At 39.0% G+C, this 22573-nt stretch overlaps 1 protein-coding gene across 3 annotated transcripts in view; it reads left to right on the top strand.

The window, feature by feature from the left end:
• SMYD3 (SET and MYND domain containing 3) overlaps positions 1-21454 on the top strand; it is an 839570-nt gene extending 818116 nt beyond the window's left edge. For all 3 annotated transcript variants that reach the window (XM_037822565.1, XM_037822568.1, XM_037822576.1), the window contains one exon: positions 21157-21454. In XM_037822565.1, the coding sequence (XP_037678493.1) occupies positions 21157-21258 (102 nt within the window). In that variant the 3' untranslated portion in view covers positions 21259-21454. The remainder of the gene's footprint in view (positions 1-21156) is intronic.
• Positions 21455-22573: the final 1119 nt, after the last annotated feature.

Genomic DNA, 22573 nt, shown 5'->3' with positions numbered 1-22573 from the left:
GTATATTTAAACGAGCATTTGGATTTAGAATCAGTAGGTACAAGTTCCAGTCCCACCACTTATTAGTTTTGTGATTTAAAGTAAGTCATTTAATCCCTCTGAACATAATTTCCTTGTTATTCAAATAAGGACAATACCTACCCCGTAGAGTTGTTTGAGAGTTAAATGGGATAGTATGTGAGTGCCTTGCCAACTCCAAGCATTTTGAGAATATAAAGAAATATTACTTTTATAGGAATCCTCATTCTGATCACTCACCCATTACCTGGTCTCTTTGGTACTTTTATTTGTAATTTGAAGTTATACTCTGGCCCCCTTCTTGAATAATTATGCTATATAACTGCTCCCCACTGGTTCACACATGTATATTTTGTTTCCATAAGGTGAGTGGGAGTTCCTTAGGGGACCCTTACTTACGTACCTTTTGTATCTCCTGGTGCTTCCTAACACACACATGCCCCAACCACAGCAAGTTCCCTTAAATGCTTATTGAATGAGGGATTTTTTTTTTTTTTTTTTTTTGTATCAATGGAGGGCTTTAAAAGTCCCATCTTGACCCTCTTCTTTTAGATGTTTATAACTAATGGCCCCAAAATTCTCACTCTGCTTGGCATTTACTAGCAGAAGGACTGCTTGAACAGGTACATTTTCTTCACGAACTCATGTGACTGGTGAGTCTAGAGGTAGGTCAGTTTCTTCCTGCAGAGCCTCTCTTCCTGAGCCCTTTCAGGGCTTAGGTAACTCAGAAAAGAGATAGGGAGGACATATTCTGCCCTTTGAAACTGATGTTTTCTTTAGTCTGGCACCCCTACTTATTCTTTCTTGTCTTAGAAACCCTCAAAATAATAGGATGAAATAACGTGAATAAAGGCTTCAAAGGCTAAGTTTGAAATGGAAATCAGAAACGCTTCAGGAACAGAATTTGTTATAGATTTAGTTAAGCCCCAGCCTCCCCCAGGAAAGGAATCCACTTAGCCCAGCTCTGATTTGGTTTAGGCTTCCGTTTCCACTGGGCTCAGCTGAAATTCATCTGATTGCCACCACAGAATGGTCCTGGGGTCCTTTCAAAGTGCTTCCCTCCTGCTTTCTCCTATCTCTAATCGACTTTTGTTTCTTTATATTTATTTCTTGGAAGAATTTTGTTTGCCACTAATCTGACTTCTTGGGTCTCAAGGGCAACCCTCCTCATCTGAGTTGTCTTGTCAGTGAACCTGTTTTCCATGCACTCCACATTCTGCAGGCTCCCTCACCTGACCCCAGAGTAACTGCTTTGCTAGTAAGTACTTTGTTGGGTGAAGTCAGATTGTAAAAAGTCAGACTTCCTCCCCTCAATAACCACTTTTTATTCAGATTTAAATTTCTTGCATTATATGTTAATTTTTCCCCTTCTCATTTCATTTTGTTGAAGCATTTTACATTTTGGGGATCTTTTTAGCTTTTTCTGGGCCTGAACATGGAGTGCAGGCCAGGCAGCTTATGGATGCAGCAAGTCCCAAACATTGCTTCTCTCAGAGCTGCACAGCTAGGAGCTACTCTAGCACATCCAGGAAGGGTTCAAAGCAAAAGCATGCAGATCTCTCTCTACTCCAGCATAGACCCTGATTGTCAGCTTCCCAAATGGCTGATTCAGAGCATGCAATTCCCATTTCTTAATCTGCTACAGTGATTCTTAACCTCTTTGGGGCCATGTTCTCTTTTTTTTTTTTTTTTTTTTTTTTAATCTTCATTTTATTGAGATATATTCACATACCACGCAGTCATACAAAACAAATCGTACATTCAGTTGTTCACAGTACCATTACATAGTTGTACATTCATCACCTAAATCAATCCCTGACACCTTCATTAGCACACACACAAAAATAACACGAATAATAATTAAAGTGAAAAAGAGCAATTGAAGTAAAAAAGAACACTGGGTACATTTGTCTGTTTGTTTGTTTCCTTCCCCTATTTTTCTACTCATCCATCCATAGACTAGACAAAGTGGAGTGTGGTCCTTATGGCTTTCCCAATCCCATTGTCACCCCACATAAGCTACATTTTTTTTTTTATCTTCATTTTATTGAGATATATTCACATACCATGCAGTCATACAAAACAAATCGTACTTTCGATTATTTACAGTACCGTTACATAGTTGTACATTCATCACATAAATCAATCCCTGACACCTTCATTAGCACACACACAAAAATAACAAGAATAATAATTAAAGTGAAAAAGAGCAATTGAAGTAAAAAAGAACACTGGGTACCTTTGTCTGTTTGTTTGTTTGTTTCCTTCCCCTATTTTTCTACTCATCCATCCATAGACTAGACAAAGTGGAGTGTGGTCCTTATGGCTTTCCCAATCCCATTGTCACCCCACATAAGCTACATTTTTTTTTTTATCTTCATTTTATTGAGATATATTCACATACCACGCAGTCATACAAAACAAATCGTACTTTCGATTATTTACAGTACCGTTACATAGTTGTACATTCATCACATAAATCAATCCCTGACACCTTCATTAGCACACACACAAAAATAACAAGAATAATAATTAGAGTGAAAAAGAGCAATTGAAGTAAAAAAGAACACTGGGTACCTTTGTCTGTTTGTTTCCTTCCCCTATTTTTCTACTCATCCATCCATAAACTAGACAAAGTAGAGTGTGGTCCTTATGGCTTTCCCAATCCCCTTGTCACCCCTCATAAGCTACATTTTTATACAACTGTCTTCGAGATTCATGGGTTCTGGGTTGTAGTTTGATAGTTTCAGGTATCCACCACAAGCTACCCCAATTCTTTGGAACCTAAAAAGGGTTGTCTAAAGTGTGCGTAAGAGTGCCCACCAGAGTGACCTCTCGGCTCCTTTTGGAATCTCTCTGCCACTGAAGCTTATTTCATTTCCTTTCACATCCCCCTTTTGGTCAAGAAGATGTTCTCTGTCCCACGATGCCGGGTCTACATTCCTCCCCGGGAGTCATATTCCACGTTGCCAGGGAGATTCACTCCCCTGGGTGTCTGATCACACGTAGCGGGGAGGGAAGTGATTTCACCTTTCAAGTTGGCTTAGCCAGAGAGAGAGGGCCACATCTGAGCAACAAAGAGGCATTCGGGAGGAGGCTCTTAGGCACAACCATAGGGAGGCCTAGCCTCTCCTTTGCAGCAACCGTCTTCCCAAGGGTAAAACTTATGGTAGAGGGCTCAACCCATCAAACCACCAGTCCCCTATGTCTGTGGTCATGTTAGCAACCATGGAGGTGGGGTAGGCGAATACCCCTGCATTCTCCACAGGCTCCTCAAGGGGGCACTACATCTTTTTTTTTCCTTGTTTTTCTTTTTTTTTTTTTTTAACTTTCCCTTCTTTTTTAAATCAACTGTATGAAAAAAAAGTTAAAAAGAAAACAAACATACAATAAAAGAACATTTCAAAGAGACCATAACAAGGGGGTAAGAAAAAGACAACTAACCTAAGATAACTGCTTAACTTCCAACATGTTCCTACTTTACCCCAAGAAAGTTACCTAATATAGCAACATTTCTGTGAACTTGTTCCTACTATATCCATCAGAAATTAACAGACCATAGTCATTCCTGGGCATCCCCAGAACGTTAAATAGCTTATCTCTTCTTCTTGGATTATTGTTCCCCCTTCCTTAATTGCTCTCTATTGCTAGTTCCCCTACATTCTACATTATAAACCATTTGTTTTACATTTTTCAAAGTTCACATTAGTGGTAGCATATAATATTTCTCTTTTTGTGCCTGGCTTATTTCGCTCAGCATTATGTCTTCAAGGTTCATCCATGTTGTCATATGTTTCACGAGATCGTTCCTTCTTACTGCCGCGTAGTATTCCATCGTGTGTATATACCACATTTTATTTATCCACTCATCTGTTGAAGGACATTTGGGTTGTTTCCATCTCTTGGCAATTGTGAACAATGCTGCTATGAACATTGGCGTGCAGATATCTGTTCGTGTCACTGCTTTCCGATCTTCCGGGTATATACCGAGAAGTGCAATCGCTGGATCGAATGGTAACTCTATATCTAGTTTTCTAAGGAACTGCCAGACTGACTTCCAGAGTGGCTGAACCATTATACAGTCCCACCAACAATGAATAAGAGTTCCAATTTCTCCACATCCCCTCCAGCATTTGTAGTTTCCTGTTTGTTTAATGGCAGCCATTCTAACCGGTGTTAGATGGTATCTCATTGTGGTCTTAATTTGCATCTCTCTAATAGCTAGTGAAGCGGAACATTTTTTCATGTGTTTCTTGGCCATTTGTATTTCCTCTTCAGAGAACTGTCTTTTCATATCTTTTGCCCATTTTATAATTGGGCTGTCTGTACTATTGTCATTGAGTTGTAGGATTTCTTTATATATGCAAGATATCAGTCTTTTGTCAGATACATGGTTTCCAAAAATTTTTTCCCATTGAGTTGGCTGCCTCTTTACCTTTTTGAGAAATTCCTTTGAGGTGCAGAAACTTCTAAGCTTGAGGAGTTCCCATTTATCTATTTTCTCTTTTGTTGCTTGTGCTTTGGATGTAAAGTCTAGGAAGTGGCCGCCTAATACAAGGTCTTGAAGATGTTTTCTTACATTAACTTCTAGGAATTTTATGGTACTTTCTTTTATATTGAGATCTTTGGTCCATTTTGAGTTAATTTTTGTGTAGGGGGTGAGGTAGGGGTCCTCTTTCATTCTTTTGGATATGGATATCCAACTCTCCCAGCCCCATTTGTTGAAAAGACCATTATGGCTCAGTTCAGTGACTTTGGGGGCCTTATCAAAGATCAGTCGGCCATAGATCTGAGGGTCTGTCTCCGAATTCTCAATTTGATTCCATTGATCTATATGTCTATCTTTGTGCCAGTACCATGCTGTTTTGGCAACTGTGGCTTTATAATAAGCTTCAAAGTTAGGGAGTGTAAGTCCTCCCACTTCGTTTTTCTTTTTTAGAGTGTCTTTAGCAATTCGAGGCATCTTTCCTTTCCAAATAAATTTGATAACTAGCTTTTCCAAGTCTGCAAAGTAGGTTGTTGGAATTTTGATTGGGATTGCATTGAATCTGTAGATGAGTTTGGGTAGAATTGACATCTTAATGACATTTAGCCTTCCTATCCATGAACATGGAATATTTTTCCATCTTTTAAGGTCCCCTTCTATTTCTTTTAGTAGAGTTATGTAGTTTTCTTTGTATAGGTCTTTTACATCTTTGGTTAAGTTTATTCCTAGGTACTTGATTTTTTTAGTTGCTATTGAAAATGGTATCTTTTTCTTGAGTGTCTCTTCAGTTTGTTCATTTCTAGCATATAGAAACATTACTGACTTATGTGCATTAATCTTGAATCCCACTACTTTGCTAAATTTGTTTATTAGCTCTAGTAGCTGTATCATCGATTTCTCAGGGTTTTCTAGATATAAGATCATATCATCTGCAAACAATGACAGTTTTACTTCTTCTTTTCCAATTTGGATGCCTTTTATTTCTTTGTCTTGCCGGATTGCCCTGGCTAGCACTTCCAGCACAATGTTGAATAACAGTGGTGACAGCGGGCATCCTTGTCTTGTTCCTGATCTTAGAGGGAAGGCTTTCAGTCCCTCACCATTGAGTACTATGCTGGCTGTGGGTTTTTCATATATGCTCTTTATCATGTTGAGGAAGTTTCCTTCAATTCCTACCTTTTGAAGTGTTTTTATCAAAAAGGGATGTTGGATTTTGTCAAATGCTTTTTCAGCATCTATTGAGATGATCAATTGATTTTTCCCTTTTGACTTGTTAATGTGTTGTAATACATTGATTGATTTTCTTATGTTGAACCATCCTTGCATGCCTGGAATGAACCCCACTTGGTCATGGTGTATGATTTTTTTAATGTGTCTTTGGATTCGATTTGCAAGTATTTTGTTGAGGATTTTTGCATCTATATTCATTAGGGAGATTGGCCGGTAGTTTTTCTTTTTTGTAACATCTTTGCCTGGTTTTGGTATTAGATTGATGTTAGCTTCATAAAATGAGTTAGGTAGTGTTCCATTTTCTTCAGTGTTTTGAAAGAGCTTGAGTAAGATTGGTGTCAGTTCTTTCTAGAAAGTTTGGTAGAATTCCCCTGTGAAGCCATCTGGCCCTGGGCATTTATTTGTGGGAAGATTTTTGATGACTGATTGGATCTCTTTGCTTGTGGTGGGTTGGTTGAGGTCTTCTGTTTCCTCTCTGGTCAGTCTAGGTTGTTCATATGTTTCCAGGAAATTGTCCATTTCCTCTGCATTATCCAGTTTGTTGCCATACAGTTGTTCATAGTATCCTCTTATAATTTTTTTGATTTCTTCAGGATCTGCAGTTATGTCACCTTTTTCATTCATTATTTTGTTTATATGGGTCTTCTGTCTTTTTTATTTCATCAGTCTAGCTAGGGGCTTGTCAATCTTGTTGATCTTCTCAAAGAACCAACTTTTGGTGATATTTATCCTCTCTATTGTTTTTTTTGTTCTCTATGTCATTTATTTCTGCTGTAATCCTTGTTATTTCTTTTCTTCTACTTGGTTTAGGATTGGTTTGCTGTTCATTTTCTAGCTTCTTCAGTTGATCCATTAGTTCTTTGATTTTGGTTCTTTCTTCCTTTTTAATATATGCGTTTAGTGCTATAAATTTCCCTCTCAGCACTGCTTTTGCTGCATCCCATAGGTTTTGGTATGTTGTGTTCTCATTTTCATTCGTCTCTATATATTTAGCAATTTCTCTTGCTATTTCTTCTTTAACCCACTGATTGTTTAGGAGTGTGTTGTTTAACCTCCAGGTATTTGTGAATTTTCTAAGTCTCTGATGGTTATTGACTTCTAATTGTATTCCATTGTGGTCAGAGAATGTGCTTTGTATAATTTCAATCTTTTTAAATTTATTGAGGCTTGTTTTATGTCCCAGCATATGATCTATTCTGGAGAAAGTTCCGTGCGCACTAGAAAAGTATGTGTATCCTGGTGATTTGGGATGTAATGTCCTGTAGATGTCTGTTAAATCTAATTCATTTATCAGATTGTTTAGGTTTTCAATTTCCTTATTGGTCTTCTGTCTGGTTGATCTATCTATAGGAGAGAGTGATGTGTTGAAGTCTCCCACAATTATTGTGGAAACATCAATTGCTTCCTTTAGTTTTGCCAGTGTTTCTCTCATGTATTTTGTGGCACCTTGATTGGGTGCATAGACATTTACGATTGTTATTTCTTCTTGTTGAATTGCCCCTTTTATTAGTATATAGTGGCCTTCTTTGTCTCTCAAAACATCCCTGCATTTGAAGTCTATTTTATCTGAGATTAGTATTGCTACACCTGCTTTCTTTTGGCTGTAGCTTGCATGAAATATTTTTTTCCATCCTTTCACTTTCAGTTTCTTTGTGTCCCTGTGTCCAAGGTGAGTCTCTTGTATGCAACATATTGATGGTTCATTTTTTTGATCCATTCTGCGAATCTGTATCTTTTAATTGGGGAGTTTAATCCATTTACATTCAATGTTATAACCGTGAAGGCATTTCTTGAATCAGCCATCTTGTCCTTTGGTTTATGTTTGTCATATTTTTCCCCTCTGTCTCTTAATATCCTTTATTGTACCCATACCGAATCTCTTTAGTACTGAACCTTTCTCCAAGTCTCTCTGTCCTTTCTTTGTTTCTCTGTCTGTAGGGCTCCCTTGAGTATCTCCAGTAGGGCAGGTCTCTTGTTAGCAAATTCTCTCAACATTTGTTTGTCTGTGAAAAATTTAAGCTGTCCCTCAAATTTGAAGGAGAGCTTTGCTGGATAAAGTATTCTTGGCTGGAAATTTTTCTCACTCAGAATTTTAAATATATCGTGCCACTGCCTTCTTGCCTCCATGGTGGCTGCTGAGTAGTCACTACTTAGTCTTATGCTGTTTCCTTTGTATTAGGTGAATTGCTTTTCTCTTGCTGCTTTCAGAACTTGCTCCTTCTCTTCTGTGTTTGACAGTGTGATCAGTATATGTCTCGGAGTGGGTTTATTTGGATTTATTCTATTTGGAGTTCGCTGAGCATTTATGATTTGTGTATTTATGTTGTTTAGAAGATTTGGGAAGTTTTCCCCAACAATTTCTTTGAATACTCTTCCTAGACCTTTACCCTTTTCTTCCCCTTCTGGGACACCAATGAGTCTTATATTCGGACGTTTCATATTATCTATCATATCCCTGAGGTCCATTTCGATTTTTTCAATTTTTTTCCCCATTCTTTCTTTTATGCTTTCATTTTCCATTCTGTCATCTTCCAGGTCACTGATTCGTTGTTCAACTTCCTCTAGTCTTGTACTATGAGTGTCCAGAATCTTTTTAATTTGGTCAACAGTTTCTTTAATTTCCATAAGACCATCCATTTTTTCATTTAGTCTTGCAATGTCTTCTTTATGCTCTTCTAGGGTCTTCTTGATTTCCTTTGTATCCCGTACTATGGTCTCATTGTTCATCTTTAGTTCTTTGAGTAGCTGCTCTAGGTGCTGTGTATCTTCTGGTCTTTTGATTTGGGTGCTTGGGCTTGGGTTATCCATATTGTCTGGTTTTTTCATATGCTTTATAATTTTCTGTTGTTTTTGGCCTCGTGGCATTTGCTGAACTTGATAGGGTTCTTTTAGGATTTGTAGACCAATTGAAGTCCTTATCTCTAATTTATCAGATCTACAGCTTCATGGAGTACACTTTCTCTAACTAACCAGCAGGTGGCGTCCACGAGCCACCTGTTCTCCACAAGCCAGTTCTCCCCTGCTTAGCCTTTTTGGTGAGTGGGGGAGTGAGTCTTGTGGGGTCCAATTGGTGTACCAAACTTGCGTGTGTAGTTGGTGTTGCCTGCCCTATATATGGGGCGTGTTTCTGGGCAGTCAGGGAGGGGGGGTGGCTCTAACAATCAAATCTCCCTGGTGATCCTAGAGTTTTAAAGCTGCTGCAATAGTCTAATCCTTCAGTTCAGTCCTGCCACAGTTTGTCTCTGCCACTGACCCACAAGTCCTTGGTATTGGCGTATGGCTCCAGAGACTTGCAAGTGGGCCCCTCTTCCAGGCTGTGCACCCCGGGTCCTCTGTTGAGGGATGACTGTGCTATGTCACAGGTGAGTGCCGTCCCCCCAGGGTGTTTCTGGGCTGCTGGGCTGTGTAGGGAGGCTCCCAGTCTGCTGAAATGATGGCTGAATGGGGCTTTGTTAATTCACACTGCTCCACCTTCCCAACTCTGGGACAATCAGCTGAGGTTGCAGGGAAGGCTAATGTCCACACCTAGTTTTGTGGTGTGTGCCTGTTATTTGAAGCGCTTCCGTCACACTGGGTTGTCTGGGGCAGCTCTGGGCTGTGGGGCTGGCAATGGGCAGGAGTGTTTCCTGTCCACCAGGATGATGGCTGTGAGCGGACACCCCCCTTTTCTTGGGAAGTTGTGGTGTTTAGTGAATTTTCTCAGCCACTGGATTATTGCCTTTTGTCTCAGAGCTCTCTTAGTTCTGCTCTTGACTTGACCTGCCCAAATTGCAAGTCTTTGAAGCTTTCTGTATTGGGTTTCTTAGAGTAATTGTTTTAGAAAAAGAAAAAAGGATTAAAAAAAAAAAAAAAGGGCCCTCCTCAGAGATCTAATGGGTTATTGAAATGCTAAGAGACAAAGCAACCAGGGCCATTAAGGAAAGGTCCACAGGGCAGAGAAGATCAGCTTTTCTTCGGGATTTGCATATGCGCCTCAGGGCCTGAGCTCTGCCCTTCCCCTTTCTATGTTCACCAGAACTCCAAAAATCCTCCGTTTTTATTTTGGAGTTTTTCGTGTTGTTTTTTTTCTATGCCTGCCTCCTCTCTGCTGGGCTGGCTGCTGTCAGATTCTCTGGTGTCTGGTCTCAGTCTATCTATGGTTGGAGTTTGGATCAGTAGAATGAGTTTCCGATAAGGGCTGCCACTGCAGTTCTCCCTTCTCCTTCTGGGAGCAGACAGCCCCTCCTCCCCCGGGACTGAGCCTGGCAGGGAGGGGCGCGGGTCCCCTGGCCGCAAAAACTTACAGATTTCGCTGATCTCAGCAGTTCGACGTTTTCCTGAGTGTTGTATGAAGTATGCCCAAAGGGAGATTGCTCTGTGGTGTCCAGTCCACGCAGTTCCTGGCTTTCTACCTACTTTCCTGGAGGAGTAACTAAAACATACAGCTCACCAGTCCGCCATCTTGCCCTGCCCTCCATGTTTTCTTTTAAGAATCTGATGAGAATCACTAACTGTCCAGAAAATATGTACATACACTCAACATTTTGTGTACTTAGTGGGAAAGAAGGCTTTGGGGACCCTCTGAAGGCTCTCCATGGACTCTCTTAAGTGCCCACAACCTCTGGGTTATAAAGCCCTCCTCTAAATGTGTGACAACAGGTCTTTTTTTTTTTTCCTAAAATCTTTCCAATTTCTTTTTTTTATTCATTTTATTGAGATATATTCACATACCATGCAGTCATACAAAACAAAGCATACATTCAGTTGTTTACAGTACCATTATATAGTTGTGCATTCATCACCAAAATTAATTTTTGACATTTTCATTACCACACACACAAAAATAATAAGAATAAAAATTAAAGTGAAAAAGAGCAATTAAAGTAAAAAAGAACACTGGGTGCTTTTGTTTTGTTTTGTTTTGTTTTCCTTCCCCCATTTTTCTACTCATCCATCCATAAACTAGACAAAGGGGAGTGTGGTCCATATGGCTTTCTCAAACACATTATCACCCCTCATAAGCTACATTTTTATACAATCATCTTCAAGATTCATGGGTTCTGGGTTGTAGTTTGATAGTTTCAGGTATTTACTGCTAGCTATTGCAGTTCGTTAGAACCTAAAAAGAGTTGTCTAAAGTGTGCGTAAGAGTGCCCACCAGAGTGACCTCTCGGCTCCTTTTGGAATCTCTCTGCCACTGAAGGTTATTTCATTTCCTTTTACATCCCCCTTTTGTCAAGAAGATGTTCTCCATCCCACGATGCGGGTCTAGATTCCTCCCTGGGAGTCATATTCCACGTTCCCAGGGAGATTCACTCCCCTGGGTGTCAGATCCCATGTAGTGGGGAGGACAGTGATTTCACCTGCCAAGGACAACAGATCTTAATATCTGGGCAGGCAGAAAAAAGAGAGGGAAGGAGGGCATGCAGTGGGGATGTGCCATAATTGCCACCAATACCTTCAAGGAGTTGTTTGGAAGTCCCTGTCCCTGACATTTATGAATATCCCCTACTGACTTCCAAATGGAGAATATTAATTTGGGGAGCATGTTCCTGAACCAAGGCAGGAGAAAGTAATAAGAGAATGCAGTAATATGATTAAGCCACATTAAATGAAATAAGCAAAAATTTACCTACCAGGAAATATAGGCCAGTAGTAACAAGGAACCACATGGGAAATCCAGCCTTATACCTCTACCAGCAGTAATAAGGTGGCAACCCCCATTCTCTTGCTGGAGTGGTGTAGAGGAAGCAAGCTATAACAGAAATAAAATTTAATAAAACTTAAATAGCATTCAGTCTCATAACAGAATACCCAAAATGTCCAGGTTTCAATTGAAAATTACACATCAGATAAGAACCTAGAAGATCTCAAACTGAATGAAAAAAGAAATGAATAGATAACAATACCAAGGTAACAGAGATATTAGAATTATCTGGCAAAGACTTTAAAGCAGCCATCATTAAAATGCTTCAGCAAACAATCACAAACATGCTCAAAACAAATGAAAAAATAGAAATAGATATAAAGAAGAACCAAATGGAAATTTTAGAATGGAAAAATAAAATAACCTAAATAAACAGAATGGAGCTCAACAATGGAATGGAGGGGACAAAGGAAAGAATTGGTAAACTTGAAGATAGCATAGAAATTACCCAATTTGGAAACCAAAGAAATAAAAAGACTGGAAAAAATAATAATCAGAGCTTCAGGGACCTGTGGGAGCAATGACAAAAGACTTAATATTCATATCATTGGAGTCCAAGAAAGAGAGGAAGAAGATAGTAGGGAAGAAAAAGTACTTGATGAAATAATAGTGGAAAACTTCCCAAACTTGGCAAATGACATAAATCTACAGAAAAAAATCTACAAAAAGTTGAGCACACCTCAAACAGAATAAACCCAAAGAAATCTACCCAAAGAAATTCAGCCAAGACACATCATAGTCAGACTTCTGAAAACTAAAGACAAAGAAAATATCTTAAAAATAGCAAGTGAAAATGACACCTTATCTTCAAGAGGAAACAACTTGAATGACAGCAGTGTTCTCATCAAAAACTACGGAGGCCAAAAGAAAGTAGCACATTTTTCAAGTACTGAAAGAAAAGAACTATTAACCCAGAAACCTATATACAGCAAAAATATCCTTCAGGAGTGGAGAAGAAATCAAGACATTCTCAGATGAAGGAAAGCTAAAAGACTTTGTCACCAGCAGACCTACTCTAAAAGTATGGCTAAAGAAAGTTCTGTAAAACGAAAGGAAATAATAGAAGAGGGGATTTTGGAACATCGGGAAGGAAGAAAGAACAGGTAAGCAAAAGTACAGTAGACTTGCCTTCTCTCTTAACTATTCTAAATTATGTTTGATAGTTGAAGCAAAAAGTAGAACACTATCTGATGTGGTTCTAAGAAATGTATGTATAGGAAATATTTAAGACAATTACATTTTAAATAGGGGAGGGTAGAAGGATGTAAAGTGAGGTAAGGTTTCTACACTTCACTGGAACTAGTAAAATGACAACATCAGTAGAGTGTTATAAGTTATGTATATATAATGTAATACTTAGAGCAACTACCAGAAGTTACACAAAGAGATACACTCAAAAAACACTATAAAATGGCATTCTAAAAAATGTTCAAGTAATTCACAGGAGTGCAGGAAAAACAGAAACTACATAAAAAGCCAACAGAAAGCAAAAATAAAATTGTAGACTTAAAACCTAATATATTAATAATTACATTAAATATAAATGGTTTATATACACCAATTAAAAGATAGAGATTATCATAATGGAATTTTTTAAGTGACCAACTATTTGCTGTCTATCAAAAACTGACTTCAAATATAATGATATAAGCAGGTTGAAAGTAAAAGCATGGAAGAAAGGATATATCATACAAACATGATTAATTAACAGAAAGTAGTAATGGCCATATAAATAGCAGATAAAGTAGAGTTTAGAGCAAAGAAATTACTAGAGACAGAGGGATCAACCTACCCAGAAGACATATCAATCCTAAATGTGTGTGCATCAAATAATACAGTTGAAAGATATGTGAAACAAAAACTGATTGAACTGAAAGGAGAAATAGACAAATCCACAAGTATAGTTGAGGACGTCAGCTCCCCTCTGATAGCAATTGATAGAACAATTCAAAAAATTAGCATTGATCTAGAAGAATTCAACAATATCATCAACCAACAGGATTTAATCAACATTTATAGAACACTCTACCCAACAGTAGCAGAATATACATTCTTTGCAAGTGCCCACAGAACACATACCAAGATAGACCATATCTATATCCATCAACTAATAAAAAAAGAATTGAAATCATGTAGAGTATATTCTCCAATTTCAGTGGAATCAAACTAGAAATCAAGAACAGAATGATGAAAGGAAAATCTCCAAACACATTGAAACTTACTATACCTTAAATAATCTGTAGGTCAAAGAGGAAGTATCCAGGGAAATTTTTAAAATACATAGAACTGAATGATAATGAAAATACAACAGAAGGAAGGAAATACTAAAGATAAGAGCAGAATTCAATGAAATTGGAAACAAAGAAGCAGTAGGTAAAATCGATAAAACAGAAATGGTTCTTTAAAACATCAGTAAAATTGGCAGACTTCTAGCAAGACTGACTAAGTAAAAAAGAGAGAAGTCACAAATTACCAATATCAGGAACCAAACAGAGGATATCACCCCAGATCGGCAGACATCAGAAAGATAATAAGGGAGTACTTTAAACAACTCTTCACACATAAATTTGACAACTTAGATGAAATGGAACAATTCCTCAAAAAACACAAACTACCTCAGTGCACCCAGTATGAAACATAATTTGAACAACCCTATAACTATTAAATTGAATTTGTAATTTAAAAACTCCCATAAAAGAAATACCCAGGTCCATCTGGTTTCACTGGGGTATTCTACCAAACATTTAAAGAAGAGTTACCATGAGTTCTATAAAATCTCTCCCAGAATATAGGAGGGAAAGCTTCTCAATTCATTTTACAAAGCTAGCATTACCCTAACACTAAAACCAACAAAGAGAATAAAAATCTACAGACAAATATGCTTTATGAATATAGAACAGAAATCCTTAATAAAATATTTGCAAATAGAATTCAGCAATATATAAAAAGAATTTTGCACTATAACCCGGATTTATTCCAGGGATGCAAGGCTAATTCAATATTCAAAAATCAATCATTGTCATCTCCATATTAATAGGCTAAAGAAGAAAACCCGCATGATTATATTAACCAATGCAGAAAAAGCATTTGACAACATTCATGATAAAAACTCTCAGCAAACTAGGATTAGAGGGGACCTTCCTCAATTTGATAAAGAACATCTATGAAACACCTAAAGCTTACATTGTATTTAGTGATGAAAGACTGAGTACTTGTTCCCAAGATTGGATGTCTTATCTGCTCTTACCACTCTTTTTCAACATTCAAGAAGTTCAGTGCAATAAGGCAAGAAAAGGAAATGAAAGTCATAAAGATTGGAAAGGAAGAAGTTGAATTGCCACTATTTGTAGATGACATGATTGTCTACATAGAAAATCCCCAGAAATATGTGTATGTGTGTGTGTGTGTGTGTGTGTGTGTGTGTGTATTTTTTAAAAAACAACTAGAACAAATAAGTGTGGTAAGCAAGGTTGCAGGATACAAGGTACTTAAATGCAAAATAAATTGTATTTTTACATATTAGCAATGAACATGTGAAATTTTAAATGCAAAATTTAAAATACAATGCCATTTACAATAGCTTATAAAAATGAAATACTTAGGTGTAAATCTAACAAAACCTGTACAGAACTTGTATGCCAAAATTTATAAATGCTGCTGAAGGAATTAAAAGACCTAAATCAGTGTAGAGATATGCTGTGTTCATGGATTGTAAGATTCAATATTATAAAGATGTCAGTGCTCCTCAAATCAATATACGGTTTTGATGCAATTCCTATTAAAATCTCAGCAGCATTTTTTTGCATATGTATATAGGCAAGATGTATTTGGAAAGGCAAAGGAACTGGAGTAGTTAAAACCATTTCAGAAAGAAGAATAAAGTTTGAGAGGCATTCTACCCGTATTTAAGACTTACTATATAGAACTACAGTAAATAATACAGTGTGGTATTGGAGGAGGGGTAGAAACAAAGATCAGTGGAACAGAATAGAGACCCCAAAAATTGACCCACACAAATATGCCCAAATGATTGTTTGTAAAGGTGCAAAAGCAGTTCAATGGAGAAAAGATAATGTTTTCAACAGATAGTGCTGGAGTAAATGAACATCTGTAGGAAAAAAAAAATCAAACCTCAATCTAAGTCTCACACTTTATACAAAACTTACCTTAAAGTGAATCGTGACATAAATGTAAAATGGAAAACTATAAAACTTTTAGAAGAAAACATAGACGAAAGTCTTTAGAATCCAATTAAATTGGAAATGAATAACACAATATTTAGCTCGTGTGTCTGGCATGGTGCTTTCTACAACACATTGGGACTTGGGTTGCTGCTAGAATTTATCTCATCCAATCTCCTCTTAATTCGGTTAAGGAAACCAAGGTTCAGAGAGGAGACATGACTTCTTCAGGGTCTCTCAGGTGTTGGATTGATTGAGGAATTAAACAGAGTAAGTCAACAGTAACTCTTTTATTCCTAATTGTTACTACCACTGGAAGGGACAAAATCTGAGTTTACCTCATCTGTAAAGCCTCCCGAGGCTCTGCTGGACTGAGCTTGCCCCTCCCTTCCCTGGGTGCCCCAGCACTTGGCATCTCCCTTTATCATACACTGTCACGCTATAGGAATGTAGTAGTTATGTTTCTGTCTCCCTCACTGTGCCAGAGCTCTTCTCAGGGCCAGGGCCAAGTCTTATTCACTATAGATGCTCAGAAAATATTTAGTGAATGAATGGATAGATGTTTTCATTAAAGAAATTATGCCTTCCGTGAAGGCAAATGCTTACAGCGGATTCTGCACTTGGAGAGTTCTGTCAAGGTTGGAGTGCAGGGTGAACAGTGGCCATGCTGAGCTCGTGTGGGTCATCAAAGGGCTTGGAATTTTCTGCTGCCCATCGCTGTAAAGGGCTTTTAGTGGTTCCGGAGCTGCTTAATGTATTGTACTGCATCTCTTGCTTCTTGCAATTCCTATTCTGGATGCCCCAGAACACCTCTCCACCCCCCCACCCCACCCCACTATTCTTTCATTCTGAGATGAGCAGGATAAAATAAAGCTTGCTTCCATTTTTCCCTGTTGTGATCTGATTCCAGAGGTCCTTATCAAGCATACATTTTCTTCCCTCTGATTTTATAGCCATATTTAAATCATGCTTGGGGAAGTCATTTATTGGATTCCTCAGGCTGATGGTAGAGAGTATATGAAATCCTTGATAAGCTTAATATATCTGTATTAAAAATTAATATGAATGTTGTATTGCTCCCAACCTTAAATCATAATTTTATTTAATTCATTTTATTTAATATATGACCGCAATTCTAAAATTACTTTCAAAAGAACTGATGTGATGTGATTGAAATCAGTTCTGGGTCCCTTCCATTATTCCTGAGTGAACCATGTGCTGGGCAGACAATCTGTGCTGCCATTTCTTGTGTGACATTTAGAGTCTATATGTGGGTGCAGCAACCCCCTTGGAGGCTTCAAAGAGTCCTCTGTGAAAGATTATGTACAGGCTCTTTTTAACTGCTACCATTAAAAAAATAAAATTTAATAGAAAGAGATAAGCTTTTCCCAACGCAAGCCTGCTCTGGTTTTATATTTCCTTAATCTGTTTTATATTCTGCTGCAGGAAATTAAACCAAAATTGTCTTCTCAAAATTGTGCATGTGTGGCAGTTGAGGGGTGGGTGCTGAGAGAAAGGAGACAGAGCTACGGAAAACACTTGCTCTGATTTGTCAGAGATTTATTGCAGCTTTATTTGGGGGGAAATAAAAGCCCTCCTCATCTTCCTGCTGTGCTGAAGGACTGTGACTGCCATGGAGAGCTGGCCTGTGGCTAGGACCACACGGGACTCGCTGCTTGCATCATTGGTAACTTGTTCCCCCAGCTCACCTGTAGGGCCAGGCGATGTCCAGGCAAGGACCAGATGTCCTCCATCACCAGGCCTGAGTTTCAGCTTCCAGTCTACCCAATGTTCATATCATATCATATCATATCAAATCATATCATGTCTCACACACACACATACACACATGTACACACACATACACACATGTACACACACATACACACATGTACACACACACAAGCTAGTAACTGACATGTTTGACACATTACCAAATCCTGCATCTTTCTTCCTTCTCTTCTTCCTCTCCTTCTCTTCTACCTCTGTCCCATCACACAGAGAAAATTATAATGTTTACTTTTTAATTAATCATGCCTGTATTTATTTTTACCTTCTGGACAAATGATGTGGATTTTTTTGTCATTTTCTTCAAATTGATCCTATGCCCATAGGTATACCCATTTCCTCTCTGCTTCTAGTCTTTGTGAAGAAGATCCTTTAATATTGGTATGTCAAATCCTACCCATACATGCCCAGGGGTTGCCCGTGCCCCCACCTTTGTTTCATGTGCTGCGTTCACCACCAAATAAGAGAAGGCAGGACATGACCAGCAGCATCTAGGAAGTCCCCTTTGGCTCCTCAGGGTGTCTCAGAAGCCACATCCAGGAGACCCTCTCGTTCCTCTCCTTGGTCACTGCAGACCCTCTGCACAGGTGCTGGCTGTCAGTGCAGTCACAGAGTGGATACTGAGCTGAGTTCCGAGAGCCGGGTGCTCACCCTCAGTCCACCTCTCAGTCCAGGCAATCTTAGGAAGTGATTCTTTCCATAACAGGGGGGCTTTGGACTAGATGATCTTTATGGCCCCTTCCATAAAGCAGGCTATGAGGTATGGATGTGAAGCCTGGCCCTGGCTCTGCAACTCCAAAATGACTGTGGGGCTGCGAGCCTCCTGTTCTGGCTCTGCTATAGCCCTAGCAGGCCTGCTCCTTGAATAAGATTCTGGATCAATGGCAATTTGGCACTTGAGGTGTAGACCTTATACTTAAAGCGAGAAAAGGAGGGAAAGTGAAACTTATGACAGGAAGAAAGGCAGAGAGGAAGGAAGATTGGGGTCTATAATGGGTTTGAAAGCAAGCAAATGAGTTTCACATTGTCAGGGTGATAAGAAGATGACTTTACAATCTAGCTTCTGAGTCAACTCACAGAGAAACATAGATATTTTCCCCAAGTGAGTAACTTGGAGAAATATAGCCAGGAGGGCAAAAAGAAACTGGTCTGGGAGTTCTCCTGAGAAACAAGGCCAGGCCTGCACCCAACAGAGGTCTGTGAGTGACAAGGATGGAGAGTGAGTCCTTACAGTTTAGGCCTGACCTTTTCCTGGACTAATGACTTATTAATGGGCAGGGTGGAGGGTTATTTCCCTTTCAGCAGAGCTTTTCAGTCAGTGCTTCAGGCCCATTCATCTTCCTTTGCCAGATCACAAACACATCTGCCCTGCTGCTGAGTAGACGGGAAGAGAACATCTAAGTCTGCTTTCTAATAAAGAATTTCCCGTGAAGGAGTTGAAACATCTCTCTGATCCCAGAAACACCCTGTCTTTATAATCATGCCCTCATGCAGGTCTCTGACTCAGACCTTAAGATGTCCAGAACAACAGAGGATCCAGAGCATTGCAGGGGAATGAGAATAAAATATGAGGTATTTGCTCCTTGAATGACATCAAACATTTGGTTTTAATCTTCTGCTTAGAGGAATTTCACAGAGCTTGGCTGCCTGCAAAATGGGGGCTGTTCCCAACTCCTGCCGTCCCTCCCAGGGCACTCCCCATCCTCGATATTTACTTACAGATTCTGTGCACCCTCAGGGCAGACCCAACAGAAATAGACTACAGTTAATAAGAAGTGAATCCCCACCCCACCCCCAGAATCTCAGTCCCAGCCACTTTCTGGGTTTTCCAGCTAGGATGTTGCAGGGGTGAGGGGCCCGATCACGTGCAGGATCACAGCAGATCTCCAGGATCAGAGTTCTTTCCAGGCCTGAGGAGGTGGGCCTTTCTTTTCCTTTCTCTTTTCTCTCTCTCAGGAGCTAAATCTAGACTCTCACTGTCTGCCCATTCCTTTACTCCAGCCCGGTGGGGACATTTTTAAAGAAACGTAAAAAGAATCCAGGAACACCGGCTGAAAGCACTCATAGACATGAACACTTCACTTCTCCAGGCTTTTCCTCATAGAATGAAAGGGTCTGACTAAAGGTACACCAAGGTGCTTTCCAGCTCTAAAATTTCTATGGCTCTGAGGGTGTTCATACCCAAGAGTCCGACCTCCAAAAATTTATCTTAAGAAAATATTCAGCGGAGGGAAAAGGTCATAACCTTGACAGATCTCCATTGTATCGTAACAGAAAATTGGAAGTGATCTAGATTTCCAGGTGAAGTTCAGTAAATAATGGCATATAAACGTGATGGAATTAATTGTACACAACCTTAAAATGATCATCATTCTGCCTATAAATTAACATTGAATAATGAACATTGCTGTTTTTTGTTGAGAGCTTCCTATGTCAGAAGTTCTCTGACCTGCTGGTATACTAAAGTCTCCTGGAGCCTAGGCCTTACCCCAGAGAGAAGGTTTCAGTTGTTCATGTTTGGAGTCAGCACTGGTATTTCTTTTGAAGCCCCGCAATTGATATACTACTGTGCAGCCAGGGCTGAGAGCCTGTACCATGTGTGAGGTACTTTGCTGGTTGCTTAACAGGCACCAGAGTCACATCTTTATGCATCTCCATAAGGCAGTTCACATCAGATACAATGGGTTTGTTGTTCCTTCCCCGCCTCGTGCAGCATTGCAGGATTATACTGTTTATCTTTAATGTATTTATTGCAAAAATATTTTTGAGGGTGTTCTGATTGTTTATTGGTGCATTACAAACCATCCCAAAACTTAGTGGAATCAAACAACCACCATCTTATAATGCTCACAAATTCTGTGGGTTGGAATTTGAACACAGCACAATAAGGATGGCTTGCTTCTTTTCCACCATGTCTGGGATTTCAGCTGGAAAGACTGGTATCTAGCTGTCTTCTGGATGGAGATGGAATCATCTGGAGGCTCCTTTACACACTTGTCTGGTGCCTAGGCTAGAATGATTGAAAGTTGGGCTCAGCTAGGACTGACAATGAAAGCACCTATGTATGCCCTTACCGCGTGGCTTGAGTTTCCACACAGCATCAAGGGGCATGGTTCCAAGAGCAAATGTACTTGTGAACAAGGCAGAGGACATATGGACTTTCTGACCTAACTTGGGAAGTCAATAGTGTCACTTCCACCATTCTCTTATTGTTGAAGTAGTCATATATCCATCCAGATTTCAGAAATATTTTTGAGGTAAAATTGACAAAATTTAGAAATGAACTGTGTATGAGGAGTAAAGGAAGGGAGGGTCAAAATGCTGATGCTCTAATGTCATATTAATAATAAAATGAAAAAATATATGAATATCATAATCACATTGCATATGGAAGAGAATTAAATGCAGCAGGCAAAAATGAAAATTTATGTTAAGGTTACCAGTAGCAGTATGGTATTTCATCATTTTAGTAACTCTTCTTAAACCTCTGTAACTATACACCAAACCAATGCAATAACAGTCCCTCAAGACCATTGTTGATCACTGCATCCCAGAATGACTCAGGTAGTAAATCTGCTTTCCAGACATTTCGATCAAAATCGCCCTTGTCACTTCACATTCTGAAGCTGCGAGCCCAATTAGAAGCTGCTCATGCTGTAGACCTGCAGGGCTCCCCAAGGCCATTAGCATCACAGGGAAAAAGATGGGGAGCAGGTAGAGGCCTGCATGTCTTGGGATCTAATCTGTCTTCTTTCCTTTTCATTTAGGCTTTTGATATTATGAGAGTGACACATGGCAGAGAGCACAGCCTGATTGAAGATTTGATTCTGCTCTTAGAAGAATGTGACGCCAACATAAGAGCATCCTAAGGGAACCAATCAGAGAGAAAGACAGCTTATCCCTTGCACTGAATGCCTTATTGAGGTCACACATTTTATACTTTGTTCGCTGTGTGAACTCCCCTATTGGAAATGCTATTCTGTGTTTATGGGAGTATCTTGTGGTTTGCAAACCACAAGAATCATTTATTGTAGAAAAGCACAATTACAATAAATACAAAAAATTTGGTTGAAAACGCCATCTGGTAATTGTTTTCTTTGCTCACTCGTTAGTGGTTTTAATGCTTAAGATTTCAACATTCAAGATAGAAATCCTATCAAAAGCATGACAATATAGCTTATAACTTTCTCCTTGGATAATTGAGTAAAAATCAATATTTTCACATTTGCTTCCAAGCAGAAATTTAATGTCTGTTTTAGCAACAAGCAGAATTTTCAGATTTTGTCTTTATATATATGGGAAATGATGTGTGTGTCCATTATTAATTTCCAAATGTATCTCTAACACAAGAAGTGTTATCTTAAATCCTAGAAAGAGATCATTTTTAGGTACTATTAGAATAGGATAGGAAGTCTTATTGCAAAAACAAAAAATGTTTTCCAAAAGTCTCACAGCTCTTTGTGTAAATCTTTTTCATTATCTGTAGATCATCTGTTTTCCTGAAACTTTTTTCTGTAACTTCTCTCATCTGTGGTATGAGCATGTGATTATTATACATAGCATAAAGCTCCATTATCCTGCAGTAAGTAGGATATGTGACAGTATTTCATCATTTTAGTAACTCTTCTTAAACCTCTGTAACTATATACCAGCTCAAATTAGGCTTGCTTTCTTTTCTTTTTCCTCTTTATTATTTCCCAGTTCCATGGCCTTCTTTTCTAACTTGCTCCTTTACAGAACCAAAGGAAGCCTTTTCTTTTCTTCTGCCAAGAAAAGATACCTTATTTTATGGCTCTGTGATCCTATAGCAGTATATTCCCTTGTGCTTAGATCAAGACTGTGCTGATAGCTGAGGCCCTTGGATTTCTCAAGCTGAAAGGAATCTCAGACATCTTCCAGGCATCCATACCTTATCTTACAGGTAAGGAAATGAGGTATAGGAAAAGGTAGCAGAATCCAGGGTAACAACTCATGTTCCCTCAATTCCTGTTCTGGAGCCCTTCCCTGTCTCTGCAGGAGTGGCAAGTCCTCCAACCACCTGGCTGCACCACGACAGCAGGCACATCAGGACTCCTGGAGTTTGATCGAGCCCGAAGAGACCAACCATATTTTGTAGCAAAGAAAGCTGAAGACTGGAATCTGGAATCTACTTGCAGAAAACACGGTAATAACTTTGATCATTTA

Source organism: Choloepus didactylus, chromosome 2 (assembly GCF_015220235.1).
Source record: "Choloepus didactylus isolate mChoDid1 chromosome 2, mChoDid1.pri, whole genome shotgun sequence".
Lineage (NCBI taxonomy): Eukaryota > Metazoa > Chordata > Mammalia > Pilosa > Megalonychidae > Choloepus > Choloepus didactylus.
The sequence above is the reverse complement of the archived record's forward strand: the minus strand, read 5'-3'. Positions and strand labels throughout refer to the sequence as shown.